Here is a 12,470-nt window from a genome sequence, read left to right on the forward strand (position 1 = left end):
CGAAGCAAATTTCTGGTAGGCGTAAACTTACTTGGCAATAAAAACTATTCTGATTCTGATCAGGAATCTGCTCTTGGGTTAATTTTATTGAGCTTGTAACTGCCAGATAGTCATAGATGGTTTTGCCTTATTAAAGCGAGGAGAATGCTACTGTTGAACAAATAAGTTGGACAGGAGGTGTAAAACAAGATATACAGGGTTACCAAACAGCTTTGTCACCGTAGGAAGCATCAGTAATTCACAACACACCTGATTTATTCAGTGCATGATCAATACTTGGAATCAAAAGCTCCTCAAATTCCCAGAGTTTTTTGTCGAAGAACAGCTGATCTTTGGAGAGTTGTTTTTGCAGTGGCCCCCTGACATGGATGATGCGGCATACATCGAAAGGGACGTTTAATACGAGTCCGAACTGCTTCAGCGTGGTGTGTACTGAAGTCTGCTCCACGCTTCGGGGGTTGATGATCAGCTTGGTGGGGTTAAACACGTGCTTCCTGTCCGGCTCTCGGTAAACATGCTCCAGGATGTTCACACCGGGCACACTCCTCCACCGAGGCAGACGAAATCGGCCGCTGTCATCGAACTGCGTTTTGGGGAAGATGTGGTTCTCGATCCTGAAGACCCCTGCGTTGGGATGCTGCTGCTGTAATGTGCCCATTAACTTCTCCAGGTTGGCATGCTTGTAAGGCATAATTATCTCATCAATGTCATTCAGCAAGAGGTACTTTGACTGGTACATGTATCTGTATATGCATTCATTCAGAGTGGTCAGCTGTCCATAATAATGAATGTCCCCATGGTGTAGGTCATATCTCCACCCAGTAGAGGGCGTTAGGAACTTGTCTAATGGCCAAGGCACAACCTCCAGCATGCCCTCTTTCCTGTAGTACATGAGAATTTTCTCTAAGTCTGGGCCACAGCTGGTGTTGTAGATGACAACCCTTTGAACCCCTATTAGCTTGTACATCTCCATGGATTGTGCAAATTGGAGGGCATTATTGTACTCCCCAAAGAGGTTAGATATGCATACAGTAAAGTTGTACTTAAACGATTCCTTGACCTCCTGGTTTTGGATTGATAAAAATGTCAATTTGGCCAATGGGTTAGCTGTTATGCTGACATGTGTGGCTTGCTGTAATGCTGGACTCCTACACAACACGTCTGAAGTCACAAAAGGAAAGCCAAAGCGTTCACTGTGCACATCAACATTTGCCTGTGAAAATGTGCACTGTCCCAGAGGCCTATCAGCCTTAGCATCAATGTTAGCAGTAGCATCAGCGTTAGCGTTAGCATCAGCATTAGCGTTAGCACATAGGACACAGTAGAGCGGCTGGAGCTCCTGCTTGCAGATGATGCTGATCACCCTGATGGCCCCGCCCAGTCTGTAGTCCTTAAAGGCAGACACCATGAGGTGCCTGGAGCCTGGGATGGAGGTGATGGTGTCCGTTGGCGCCCGTTGCCATGGCTGCAGTGCAGGCTGTACTGAGGTTGTCTCTCTGTTCATCAGGGTTATCACGTGCTCCCACCTCAGGATCAGGAGGATGGTCAAGGCACCGATGCCAACCAGCAGCGCCAGCTTCCTCTGCATCATGTGTGTTCAGTCCGCTCGGATACAGCATTTACAATCTGCACAGCCAAAGATGACATAGTGACACACACAATTACTCAAGAACACTTTCATGTACACACAGACAGCAACACTCACACACAGACATAATCACACTCGCACATAAAGGCAAATGATCACATTTATAGACACGCTAATGAGTTTTGTCTAATTTTAACTAGCCAACTAGTTCATGGTTATGAAATTTGGAGCAAAAAACTACACAGTGAATAACCAGCAGCTAGTGGGACAGACAGGTGTGGTTATCTCTCCGTCAAGACCGTATAGATCACGGTGTGGTTATCGCTACATCAAGACCGTATAGATACAGGTGTGGTTATATCTCCTACAAGACCGTATATATAATCAAAAATAATTTGAGGATGTTCTAAAAACGTTTAAAGAAGACCTAAATTCAGAATAATGAAAACTTCTTTTGTATTTATTAAAAGCTTGCTGAGTCTTCAAGGTTGCAACCTTCCAAGGCTTCTTGGCGCGAGATTGACGAAGAAATATACAGTCTTCTAATCTGGTTAAAACTCTTGTTACTTGTGAGGAAAATTCCCACAAAGTCCAGCAAACTGGCAGAGTTTGAAACAAACAGGTTTATTCAGTCAGTGCAATACCAACAGCACAAACCTGAGCATGTCTCAAGACAGCACTGGCGAGACAAAGATTGCAATGGCTTACAGTTGATGTCACCCTAAATCTTCTACCTTACCCCCCTGTCTTGGGGTACTCATGGTCTTCTTAGGGGCTGTGAAGGCCTTATTCTGCACCATTTTCAGCTTATGCTAATGCTTCTCCTGGCTGAATATAGACCTCAGCTTGACACCGTTTGACACATGCGCACTAACTCAATATTGGCTTGGAGTTTGTTTTGGCAGTGACCCAGGGGATTGGGAGACTCTTGGGCAGAGATGCCAATAAGCGACTTATTAGCAAAAGTGACTAGCGACCAATCTAGCGACTTTTTTTGTCATCTGGCAGATTATTGTGTTGACAAAGCACTGAAAAAGCAACTCACATATCCCATTATGCGGTTCACTTTAAAACCAATCTCACAAGAGCTGAGTACAGCGATTGCTGTCAACGTCTCCTCTCCACTCACACAGCGCCTGCGCGGCCAGTATCAAGTTTTCATTTACATATTTTCCACCACAGATAAAAGAATTTAGATTCTAGGCGAAGACACTACAGGTTGATGATGTGAGTCAGGGATGACACTTATAAGGTTATGTCCTACATCCAATTCTTTCAGAAATAACAGTGGCAGGGATGTTTATGATGAAAACTAGCGAGCTGACAACTTTCTTAACACAGCCAAACATCAAGCATGTGCAACTCTAGTCCAACAGAAAGAAGGCAAGCTGACTGATAAAACATTTAAGTTTAACTGATTGATACATCGAAAATGTTCAAATGTGGAAACAATGTTAAAGAAAAGCAACAGCTGATGGACATTTTTTCTTTAATTAAAAGTAAAAAAATAAATAAATAAATAGCAGCAAAGCAACCCCAAAACATCTGTTAACCTCCACCATGTTTGACTGTAGGGACTGTGTTCTTTTCTTTGAAGGCCTCATTTTGTTTTCTGTAAATTGCTTTACCACAAAGCTCTACTTTGGTCTCATCTGACCACAGGAAGTTCTCCCAGAATGATTCTGGCTTCACCAGGTAAGTTTTAGTAGGTAAGTCTTTGCTCTTTCTTTTCTCAATGCTCAGTTTGGTATACACAGACACAAAACACAAAAGTTGAGTCAACTTTTCTCCATTTTAACTGGCTGCAAGCACCTGTGACTTCCCAAAGGTGAGTTTAAATACAAATTAAAGGAGCATAAGATGCTTGACATACAATTATTTCTTACAATTTCGAAAATAATTTAGTTCTGTGTGGAAATATATCAGATTTGGCTTTTCTTCTCTGCTTTTTTGTGTTGTTTCAATACAAACAATAGAAATAAACATGTGAATACCAAACCATTTGTTATTGCATCCATTTTCTGGGAGAGGTGGTGCATTATCTGACAGAAGTGTGAGGGTGCCAATATTTTTGTCCATGACTGAATACTGTGTAAGATGACTCCTAGGCTTTTCATGTCAATTACCTAGGCTTCTAAAGGTAACAGGTCTGGCAACCTTGCTACGTGCTCTCTTACCTTCTTTACACCGAGATACACCTCTTCATCCGTTTGTATCGTATGACAAAACAAGTACAAATAAAGGATCATTTTCGTCAGAGCTGTAAGGCATTAGGAACTGGGAGTCCAGTGCCCTCTGATCCAGGAAAGGAGATTTCTCTGCCGTCTCTGAGGTGAGGGGCGCAGGCTCAAGGCACTGCCTTAACTAAAGCGCAAGTTCACAAGAACACGTAAAATAAAACCAAGATGCAACCTCTGAATGAAAAGAAAACAATAAACTATAACCACCCTAAAGGCAAACAGGCTGGTGAGTGTGAGCGGGGGAGAACCGAGGTGGGCGTGGCTGGTGCAGGTCCGGGCTCTGACGTGACAACCAGGAGGCTGAAAACAAAAGAAATCCAAATAAAATTAAAAAGTAGGTTTGCAGAAGTGAAGGCTCAATCCATCAAGTATGTGTACAAAGCAAATCTCAAAGCAAAGACTGACGTGGGTCTCTGTGAACACCTGGCACAGTTTTCTCTCTTTGCCCTTAATATTAAATGAATAAATGGATAAGCTTAGAGTGACTCCTTCTCAGTTCAGCACTCATGGAGTTATTTCATCGGTTATGGGTTTCATTTGTCATCTTCATTTCAGGCTAACATGAAGAGAGAAAGAAAAGATTTTAAAGAAGTCATCGTATGCCCATTTTACCACAAATTGACATGATTCCTTGGGGTCTTAATGAAATATCTGTTTTGGTCAAAATACATCAAGGATTCATTATTGGGCACTCTTTTTCGTTCAGCAGTCATGGGTTACTTGTTCAGTTATGGGTTTCACTTCTTCATATTCATTTCAGAGTGCCAGCCGCAGCTTCATCACATTTATATACCCGTAGGTTACGTGGCAAACATTTTCAAATTACAGGCTATTTGGAGTTGAGATATTGGTACGCTTCAAAGGTCTTTGCCTCATACATTCAGGTATAAACATTTCAGGAAAGGATTCCTAATAAGGCTGACACAGACATTTATAATTCTATTAGTGACCTGGTTCTCGATACCTTTTGTTGGATCATCCCCTCAAGGAAAGCATGCATTTGTATCATATCACTGTATGAGTGAACTTCAGTTCAGAGTTAATCATGGCTCCATGGTTACACAGTGCTTCTCTCGACTCCTAAAGCTATTCGCATGCATGATGAGGGAACTCACCTCAAAGACGGCAAAGAAACCTCCTTTCCTGGATCGGAGCCCAGCTCCTAATGCCTTACAGCTCTGATGAAAATGATCCTTTATTTGTACTTGTTTTGTCATACGATACAAACGGATGAAGAGGTGTGTCTGTGTAAAGAAGGGAAGAGAGCAAGTAGCAAGGTTGCCAGACCTGTTAGAAGCCTAGGTCATTGACATGAAAAGCCTAGGAGTTATCTTACACATCATTCAGTCATGGACAAAAGTATTTGGCACCCTTACACTTCTGTCAGATAATGCACCACCTCTCCCAGAAAATGGATGCAATAACAAATGGTTTGGTATTCACATGTTTATTTCTATTGTTTGTATTGAAACAACACAAAAAAGCAGAGAAGAAAAGCTAAATCTCCACACAGAACAAAATTATTTTCGAAACTGTAAGAAATAATTGTATGTCAAGCATCTTATTCCCTTTAATTTGTATTTTAACTCACCTTTGGGAAGTCACAGGTGCTTGCAACCAGTTAAAATGGAGAAAAGTTGACTCAACCTTTGTGTTTTGTGTCTGTCTATACCACACTGAGCATTGAGAAAAGAAAGAGCAAAGATTTTACCAAAACGTACCTGGTGAAGCCAGAATCATTCTGGGAGAACTTCCTGTGGTCAGATGAGACCAAAGTAGAGCTTTTTGGTAAAGCAATTTACAGAAAACAAAATGAGGCCTTCAAAGAAAATAAATAAATCATTTTCTCAGATAAAAAGTCAGTGCCCCCAAAATTAAATGTTCATTCTCAATTACTGTGGCTCATCTCTCGAAAATAAAAAAGACACTCTCAAAGCTTTAAATACATTTGCCAAAATAAGCTAGATGGTTTAGTAAAACACTATGGCACACCTGCAAAAGCCATCTTGCTTATTTTGCCAAATGTATTTAAAGCTTTGAAAATGTCCTTTTTACTTTTGAGAGATGACCCACAGTAATTGAGAATGAACATTTAATTTTGGGGGCACTGACTTTTTATCTGAGAAAATGATTTATTTATTTTCTTTGAAGGCCTCATTTTGGATCTTTTCATTTTGGGGGCACTGCCTATTTATATGAGAAAATTATTTGGTTTCGAAGCTTAAGTTAACTGTTTTGGGTGAGATATGACCTTTTGAAGGTGATCTATATGTAGTTGTGCTGAACCAAATGCATTAAGATCTTTGAGAATGTAATTTCTGTTTCGTGAAATGATCCAAAGCAATGGAGAAAAACTGTAGGGTAAGTACATGTAGTTAAGTATATGTAGTGATTAGACATGTCATATTTGTACTTTTCTCAAATTATCATACTGTGGAAGTAGGGATGCACCGATATGGAAATTCTTGGCCAATACCGATGTTCAAAACAACAATCTAGCCGATAGCCGATACCGATAATTGCTTATTTTTGTTTTTCATTCACCCTTTTGTGCCAGAAAAATAATTAAATCATTATTTTAAAAGGACTATTCAATAATTTCATCCCTTTATCACTGTTATCATTTAATGAGCACAAATTCAATCAGATTTATGAAACAATCTTTAGTTTAACTACATTTTATTTAATATAACATTCTGTTACAGAAGACATCCAGCTATATAGCCTTTCGAACTTTCAATCACCAGTGCACATTCTCTCTAGCACATGCATACTATTAACAAAAACAATTAATTAATTAACTATATTTTCCATAACATATGTCCTTATAATCAAACGAACACCATTTAACCCAACAGAAAATAACGCAACATTGAATAGCTATTACATAATTGAAATGTGTAGAGTGTTTGCATGCATGATGAGGGTAAAGTAAGAGTGTTATCCCACCGCGAGCGCGCTTTTGCGTTGGGACCAGTATAAGCTATGTGGAAGCGTGAGAACCAGGAAGTGTGAGTACATGTATGTGAACCAGTTTATGGATGTTATTGCAATGCAAATGCTAAATGAATGAGAAAATTGGTACCCAGTATAAATCAGTTTAATTTAGCAACAGTAGAGGTGTATACAAATATTATGTATGAATGATATCGCGGTAGACTCTACACCAAACTCGTGGTAAACACCCAACACCAATCCAACTTCACACCGTGAAGTAAACAAACACCACAAACCCACAAAACAACCAATAAAACTTTAAAAAATGGTCATGGATCACATATAATGCGACCACCGGGAAGACTCTTTGTAATGGTGGCTGCGTGCATGTGTGTGAGAATGAATGGAGTCTGACGTATCTTATTCCGCATTCGCGGTAAAGTGAGTAGCTGTACAGTTACGCAGAAAACATTGCAAATAAACCTCAGCCAGTGCCATCGGTGAAAGTCAAGTTTATTACCGATACATCGGTGCACCACAATGTGGAACAGGTAGGTTTTTCTTGTGCTAGAATATGTAGGCTACTAAAACAAATACTGAACTACAGAGACAAACTGTTTTGGGTATTTAGGGTCTATTCTATTTAGGGTTTTCTATCAGCAGAGACACTCAGTCATCAATTTTGATCAAGGACGAGGCTTTACATCTTACATATTACATCTTTGTGAACAGACGAAGAGAGTAGCTTCACAAGTTTAAATAGTCCCACATTTTCAAAATATTTCCCAAATACACCATCATTTACATCAAAAACTTCCTCCAAAACTTCCTCCAAATTACTAATTTCTCTGTCATATATCACTGTAATTTCTGATTACGTGGCAAAACACTCAAAGTATCACTTTTGACAATGTGATGCCAATGTCGTACATGTCAACTGCCAACAGGTGGCAGACTTTCACAAAAAATGCCACTGACGTCCACCACCAGGACTTGATACAGTTCCCCACATGGGTATGGATGGAGTACTGCATGACACAGACACAGAGTTCGGGCTGCAGAAGATCATGCATGCATGCACGCAGTGGTATGTATGCTGCCAAGATACACATTATCTTTGCACTCCTTCCTTCCTCAGCTATCTTTTCTAAGTCGTTTTTCTATTTCTTAAGTAAAGTACTATTTGTTGTTACACCAGGTTTTTATTGGTCTTAGCTTGACTGTTCTCTCCCTTGTACATCGCTTTGGACAAAAGCGTCTGCTAAATGACTAAATGTAAATGTAAAGCAACCTACATCACATCTTTTCAGATGATCCTTTCTCAGCTCTGATTGTGTCTTAGAGGGGACCTTAGAGAAGCACCTAATCTTCCAGCACAAATACAAAAAACTACTTGTAACAATATGCAAAACACTGCTTGCATATTATAGTATTGCACCCAAATAAAAACTGGATATAAAAATGCATGTCTCTGTGTGTATGTGTGTGTGAGCATGATTGTGTTTTCTTTTTTGTATGAGTGAAATAGTGAGTGTGTTTGTGGGAGTGTGTGAGCATGTGAACATTACTGTGTGTGGGTTTTCATGAGTGAGTGTGTGAGCATGACTGTGTGTGGGTTTGCATGAAGGAGTGTGTGAGCGTGAATGTGTGTGGGTTTGCATGAGGGAGTGTGTGAGCGTGACTGTGTGAGGGTTTGCATGAGGAAGTGTGAGTGCATGAGTCTGTGACCACTTGTCCATCTCTTATGCAACCCGTCTCTGTCTCCTCAACTTGTTGTCACAAATAATTAATGCGAGGGAAGGTAGTGGTCACATGTCAAGGACATGGTAAGAACATGTGTGCCACAGAAGCACACCACACACACACAGACACACAAACACACACACACTCACACGCACACACATCTCACACACCCCACCCCACCCCACCACCACCCATGCCGTCATCTGCATTTCACACAAATATAGACCCAGGGACAGTTTATACTGAGGCAGTACAAAAATACCTTCACACTCTCTGATGTAACTCACTGCACAAATCGAGTTTATACTCAGCAGTCACTTTTGTGTACTGTGATTATCTTATTTATGCATCGCATTTGTTCACTTCACTCTCAAAATAGTCTGTTGCATTACTATATTATTGTGAAGTATTTCTTTTAAAGAGGCTAACGGGAAGAGAAGAGAGGCTAGAGGAGAAGAGAGGAAGAGAGGAGAGAGGAGGAGGAGAGAGGAGGAGGGAGAGGGGAGACGAGAAGAGTGGGCAGGAATCGTGAATGGAAATGGCCTCCCTAGAGGGAGTGATTCCTTATCTCTCAATCAATTAAGCACTCACAATCTCATACACGCTCACTTACACACACACACACACACACACACACACACACACACAGCGGCTAAACCTTTGGATGTTCTGATTCTCTAGGGGTCTTGTTGGCTCTCAAGCAGATGGGATAAAAATAGCAACCAGGCTTGTGCAGTATGGGCATGGCTTCACACACACACGCACACACACACTCAAACGCGATCACACACACACACACACTCAAACGCACACACACACACAAACACACACACGCAAACACACACAAACACACACAAACAAAAACACACACTTACACACACAGGCAGGTGGCACACATACAAAAACACACTCATAAACGAGTGATAGAAAGAGAGAGAAAGAGAGACACAAAGGTCATGAATATGCAAAGGTCATCATTCATCTTTTCTTCCCAACCATTTTTGCTCAACTCCCATCCCACTATCCTCTTCTTATCTGTCCTCTCCCACCCTCCCCCCTCCCCTCTCCGCCTCTACACTCATATCTTTGCCCTCCTGTTTCTAAGCATCCCCTCCACCGCTACTTAGCAACTGTCTCCACGGCTACTAAACCTCTCTCCTCTTTCTTTCTAGTTTTATCTTTCTCTCTTCAGCTTTTCTCCAACCCTCACACCAGCTGTCCTGTTCTTATTCTTTTATTCTGTTCCTCCTTCATTCTTTCTTTCTCTCTCTTTCTCTCTCACAATCTCTGTCCACTGCTTTAGTTTTCTCTCTCTTATCCTCCCCCTCAGTCTCTCTTTCTCTCTCTCGCTCCCTCGCTCTCATCCCTGTTGTCTTCGTGTGATAAAGCCCACAGAAATGGCCTCTCCGTCTGGCCCTGTGAGCGTCGGAATCCTGAGAAGGCGTTTTCTATGAAAGATTAGTGGGCCGGCTTTAGTTGCGTTAGCGGGTATGCGTATGGAAAAAGCCCGGGCCTCTCTCCCCCATCACCCCCCGCACGCACACACACACACACACACACACACACACACACACACACACACACACACACCTGGCCAGGCACTGATAAGCCCTGATGGCCGCCCCGCTGCATGTTCCCCTACAGAAAAGGTGAGGTGATGAGGATTAGGTGTGTGTTTGCTTTTCCTCATCAACACACACTGATGCCTCCGAGGGAGAGGGAGAGGGAGACGGAGACAGAGAACAAAAGCAGCTATCAAAGCGATGGACTCCACTACTGTCGAGACAAAGACTGAACTATTTTTAACCACCTCTAAGATTAGTAATATTGCTCCCCAAGGAGTCAGTCTTCAAAAGGACCTGCCATCTGCTCAAAGCGCCTGAAAACAAAGGCTCCGGTGGTGTGCAGACGAAGCGCTACATGGCGCCTGTTTGCTTCAGATGTTTGCTTAAAGCCGCCATGTTTGTTGACTGTAAAGCTGTGCTGTGTGAACAGCCATTAGGTCGTGGGCACAGAGTTGCATTCAGGCCGCTGTCTTTCCCTCCAGTTCATTTGGAGCCTCATTGGTTAGGAAACCCTGGCTACTGATTGGTTGTTATGGTCCTAATTTAGATTAAAGGTACAGATGTTTTGGGGAAATAAATGGCCGACAGGTTTAGTACCCTTTGTGGGGAGACTAAAGGAGACGCACTGTGTTGTACTGTCAAAGCTCAAGGGTAGGTGATCTTACGATGCCATTGATCTTGCTATAGAATGGCCAGCCTGACTGACCTCTCACTAGTTAAGGGGCTTTCATCAATGAAATGAATATTGACTAATGGTGAAACGCGGACATGGAGACCTGACACAGGGGGGAAAATAGTCAGAGAGAGAAAGAGAGAGAGAGAGAGAGGAGAGAGGGATGAATGAGGAACAGAGCGAGAGAGAAAGAGAGGGATTGATGGAGAACAGAGCAAGAGAGGGACAGAGAGAAAGAGAGAGAGAGAAAGAAAGGGATGGATGGGGAACAGAGAAAGAGAGGGAGAGAGAAAGAAAAAGGTATGGATGGGGAACAGAGCCAGAGAGAGAGAAAGGGAGGGGTTGATGAGGAACATAGCGAGAGAGATAGAGAAAGAAAGAGAGGGATGGATGAGGAACATAGAAAGAGAGAGAGAGAGAGCAGGGGGTGGTGGTGTTAGGGAGTGAGAGCGAGTGGGCTAGCTAAGAGGAGATTTATGATTGTAGCCACAGGGGACCCTGGCTAAGTGGGTGAAGAAGGCAGAGATCCCTGAGTTAGATTCACACAGTATAGAGAGCTTGCACTTAACCTCACACAGGATAGAGAGCCTGCACCCAACCTCACACAGTATAGAGAGCCTGCACCCAACCTCACACAGTACAGAGAGCCTGCACCCAACCTCACACAGGATAGAGAGCCTGCACCCAACCTCACACAGTATAGAGAGCCTGCACCCAACCTCACACAGGATAGAGAGCCTGCACCCAACCTCACACAGTATAGAGAGCCTGCACCCAACCTCACACAGGATAGAGAGCCTGCACCCAACCTCACACAGTATAGAGAGCCTAAATCCAACCTCACACAGGATAGAGAGCCTAAACCCAACCTCACACAGTATAGAGAGCCTGCACCCAACCTCACACAGGATAGAGAGCCTGCACCCAACCTCACACGGTATAGAGAGCCTGCACCCAACCTCACACAGTATAGAGAGCCTGCACCCAACCTCTCACACGATAGAGAGCCTGCACCCAACCTCACACAGTATAGAGAGCCTGCACCCAACCTCACACAGGATAGAGAGCCTGCTCCCAACCTCACACAGGATAGAGAGCCTGCACCCAACCTCACACGGTATAGAGAGCCTGCACCCAACCTCACACAGGATAGAGATCCTAAATCCAACCTCACACAGGATAGAGATCCTGCTCCCAACCTCACACAGGATAGAGAGCCTAAATCCAACCTCACACAGGATAGAGAGCCTGCTCCCAACCTCACACAGGATAGAGTGCCTGCACCCAACCTCACACAGTATAGAGAGCCTGCACCCAACCTCACACAGTATAGAGAGCCTGCTCCCAACCTCACACAGGATAGAGAGCCTGCACCCAACCTCACACAGTGCCCTGAGCTGGGTTATATCTGGGCAGGATACTACCCTAAGGTGGGGCATATCTGGGCAGGATATTACCCTGAGCTGGGGCGTATCTGGGCAGGATACTACCCTCAGCTGGGGCATATCTGGCCTGAGCTGGGGCATATCTGGGCAAGATACCACCCTGAGCTGGGGCAAATCGGTTCAGTTTCCAACACCGACCCCTTTTCACATTCAGCTGCTGTCCGGGTTTTGTAACTAGTCACATAAATGTGACACTAATTATTACATAAACACAGCATGCAGTAAGACACAAGAGAAAGCAGCCACAGTAGTGCTCCTTAGGCTTTATGTCACATAAGC

General features: G+C 43.1%; 1 protein-coding gene across 1 annotated transcript; it reads right to left on the reverse strand.

Annotated features, from left to right (window-relative positions):
• Positions 1–238: 238 nt before the first annotated feature.
• Positions 239–1,591, reverse strand: LOC308376260 (uncharacterized protein; the record flags this gene model as incomplete). Its single annotated transcript, XM_080852555.1, has 1 exon — positions 239–1,591. The coding sequence occupies one exon, from the start codon at positions 1,589–1,591 to the stop codon at positions 239–241; it is 1,353 nt and encodes a 450-aa protein (XP_080708681.1).
• Between the last annotated feature and the right edge of the window lie 10,879 nt (positions 1,592–12,470).

The sequence above is a fragment of the Sprattus sprattus genome, assembly GCF_963457725.1.
Source record: "Sprattus sprattus genome assembly, chromosome: 15".
Lineage (NCBI taxonomy): Eukaryota > Metazoa > Chordata > Actinopteri > Clupeiformes > Clupeidae > Sprattus > Sprattus sprattus.